The sequence below is a fragment of the Sinocyclocheilus rhinocerous genome, unplaced genomic scaffold (assembly GCF_001515625.1).
Source record: "Sinocyclocheilus rhinocerous isolate Xijiao unplaced genomic scaffold, SAMN03320098_v1.1 scaffold351, whole genome shotgun sequence".
In the NCBI taxonomy this organism is placed as follows: Eukaryota; Metazoa; Chordata; class Actinopteri; order Cypriniformes; family Cyprinidae; genus Sinocyclocheilus; species Sinocyclocheilus rhinocerous.
The window spans coordinates 358,762-361,005 of NW_015639774.1; the positions used below are offsets into that span (position 1 = coordinate 358,762).

The 2,244-nt window shown below is 37.2% G+C and overlaps 1 protein-coding gene across 1 annotated transcript in view; it reads left to right on the forward strand.

Annotated features, from left to right (window-relative positions):
- The first annotated feature begins 228 nt into the window (after window positions 1–228).
- Window positions 229–2,244, forward strand: part of LOC107751872 (adenylate kinase isoenzyme 1-like) — a 76,653-nt gene continuing 74,637 nt past the window's right edge. Inside the window, exon 1 of the mRNA XM_016567640.1 lies at window positions 229–360. Coding sequence (XP_016423126.1) covers window positions 229–360 — 132 coding nt within the window. The remainder of the gene's footprint in view (window positions 361–2,244) is intronic.

Genomic DNA, 2,244 nt, shown 5'->3' on the forward strand with positions numbered 1-2,244 from the left:
GAGTAATCCAGATAACAAGCAATGGTAAGGGCAGGCAGCAAACAATCAGAATCGAGGAAACAGTCCAGGGTCAAAATACTAAGGCAAGGCAAAACTAGGAAAACAAGGAACACACAGGAAACTACAAATATTCAAACATTCAATAACCAGCGATGAACTAGTGTGTGTGTGCCATTCTTATAGTGGTAGACTGATGAGGTAATGAGAGACAGGTGATTGCAATTGATGATGTGTCCAGACAAAGGGTTATGGGAAATGGAGTCTGGGGTGAATGGCAAAGAGTCCAGGATGAAGTGCCCTCTAGCGGAGCTTATGGGCACTCCAGCTAGAGATCATGACAATATCAAGATATCTTTTTTTGTGTGACAGAATTTTCTTTTTTGGATGAACTATCCCTTTAAGATACCAAACATACATCACAAAATAACTTGACATTAATTAAAATCTTGTAATTCCCTCGAAACCCTCCACTGAAAACATTAAAAAGAAAAAAAAGAAAAAAGTGAAAAAAAGAAAAAGTGAAAGAAAACAAGATTCTGATATGGCAAAAATCTTTGAGGAATACTTATGGAACAAACATGGAGGGTATGAGATCAGCTTAGATTTAATGAAAGCAGTGAATACAATAAAGCCGGATCAGAGAAGACGACAACACATTTACCAGTGCACGAGATGATATGAATAACAATTAGTCTTTTTTTATTGTCTGTCAGTTTGTGGGATGGAGAAAGGTTTGAACAGACCCTAGACTGTGTGTTGTGTGACAGTGTGTTCGGTGACCAGGCAACCAATAATGGTGTCACCACAACTAACCTCAGTAACTGAATTAGCTTTGACTCTCACGGAATAGAGATAAGCAGCAGCAATGAAGGGATTTAAAACCCAATTTTGAGACGAGTGCAGAACGAGAGGGGATCAGACCACAGCTTTAACAGCGATCATTATAGGATTACCAAATACCTCCACTGTGAGCAAAGCCGAGAGACACTGTCTCCCCAGCCTTTTCAAATGTCAGCTAAATATTATTCCAGTATGTCAGTCCTGGAGGAGGTGGCATGAGCTGACTCAGCGAAATCCATATATCCATTATCGTTATTTACTCACCCTCAGTGGGGGACAAAGTACATGATTCAAGTACTTGAGTAAAAGTACAGATATCCTAATAACATATTACTCCAGTATAAGTACTTGTTTCGTTTTTTTTTTTTGTTTGTTTTTTAAAAAGTGAAAAGTACTGTTCAACATACCATGCATATATTTTGAAATTTGATTTACTCAGTCATACACTAAGAAAAAAGGTACAGAATCTGTCACTGGGGCACCTTTTCAAAAGGTACACCTTTGTATTGTATTTACCCCTAAAGGGTGCATTTTGGTATCTTAAAGATACATTTTAGTACCTAAAGTATACATATTAGTACCTAAATGGCATCTCCAGTATAAGTACTTGTTTCGTTTTTTTTTTTTTATTGTTTTTTAAAAAGTGAAAAGTACTGTTCAACATACCATGCATATATTTTGAAATTTGATTTACTCAGTCATACACTAAGAAAAAAGGTACAGAATCTGTCACTGGGGCACCTTTTCAAAAGGTACACCTTTGTATTGTATTTACCCCTAAAGGGTGCATTTTGGTATCTTAAAGATACATTTTAGTACCTAAAGTATACATATTAGTACCTAAATGGCATATTTTTGTTCCTTTTAAAAGGATACCATCCCAGTGACTGCCATTCACAAATCCCCTCATGCGATAGTAAAGTGTCTGTTGGATGCGCACTTCAGATTCACGCCGGAAGTAGTAAGGCATCTGGGTAAATTCTGTGAATTTTAACATACTACTCTTTACTAGGGATGCGCCGATCCGATATTCATATCGGGTATCGGCTCCGATAGTGCCATTTTTCTTGGATCGGGTATCAGTCAGAGAGGGCCGATCCAAATCCGAGATTTTTTTGTTTTGTTTTTTTTTCCTGATTGTGCGAATTATTCTGTGTTACTTCTGAAGCCATACGATAGCTTAATGTGAGCTACATATGAATATTTAAGTCCTTACATTAAGTGCAGTATGATGCGCTTCAAGCGCATCATACTGCACACCGGATGCGCACATTGTAAACGCTTTGTGCTCATAGACTGTATAAAAACAGTTTGTGCTGCACTGTATTTGTTTTGTCCTATCGTATCTATCATATGTTGCTGCCTTATTAAAAAATATGCTATACATTCAAAAGAAATGTATTT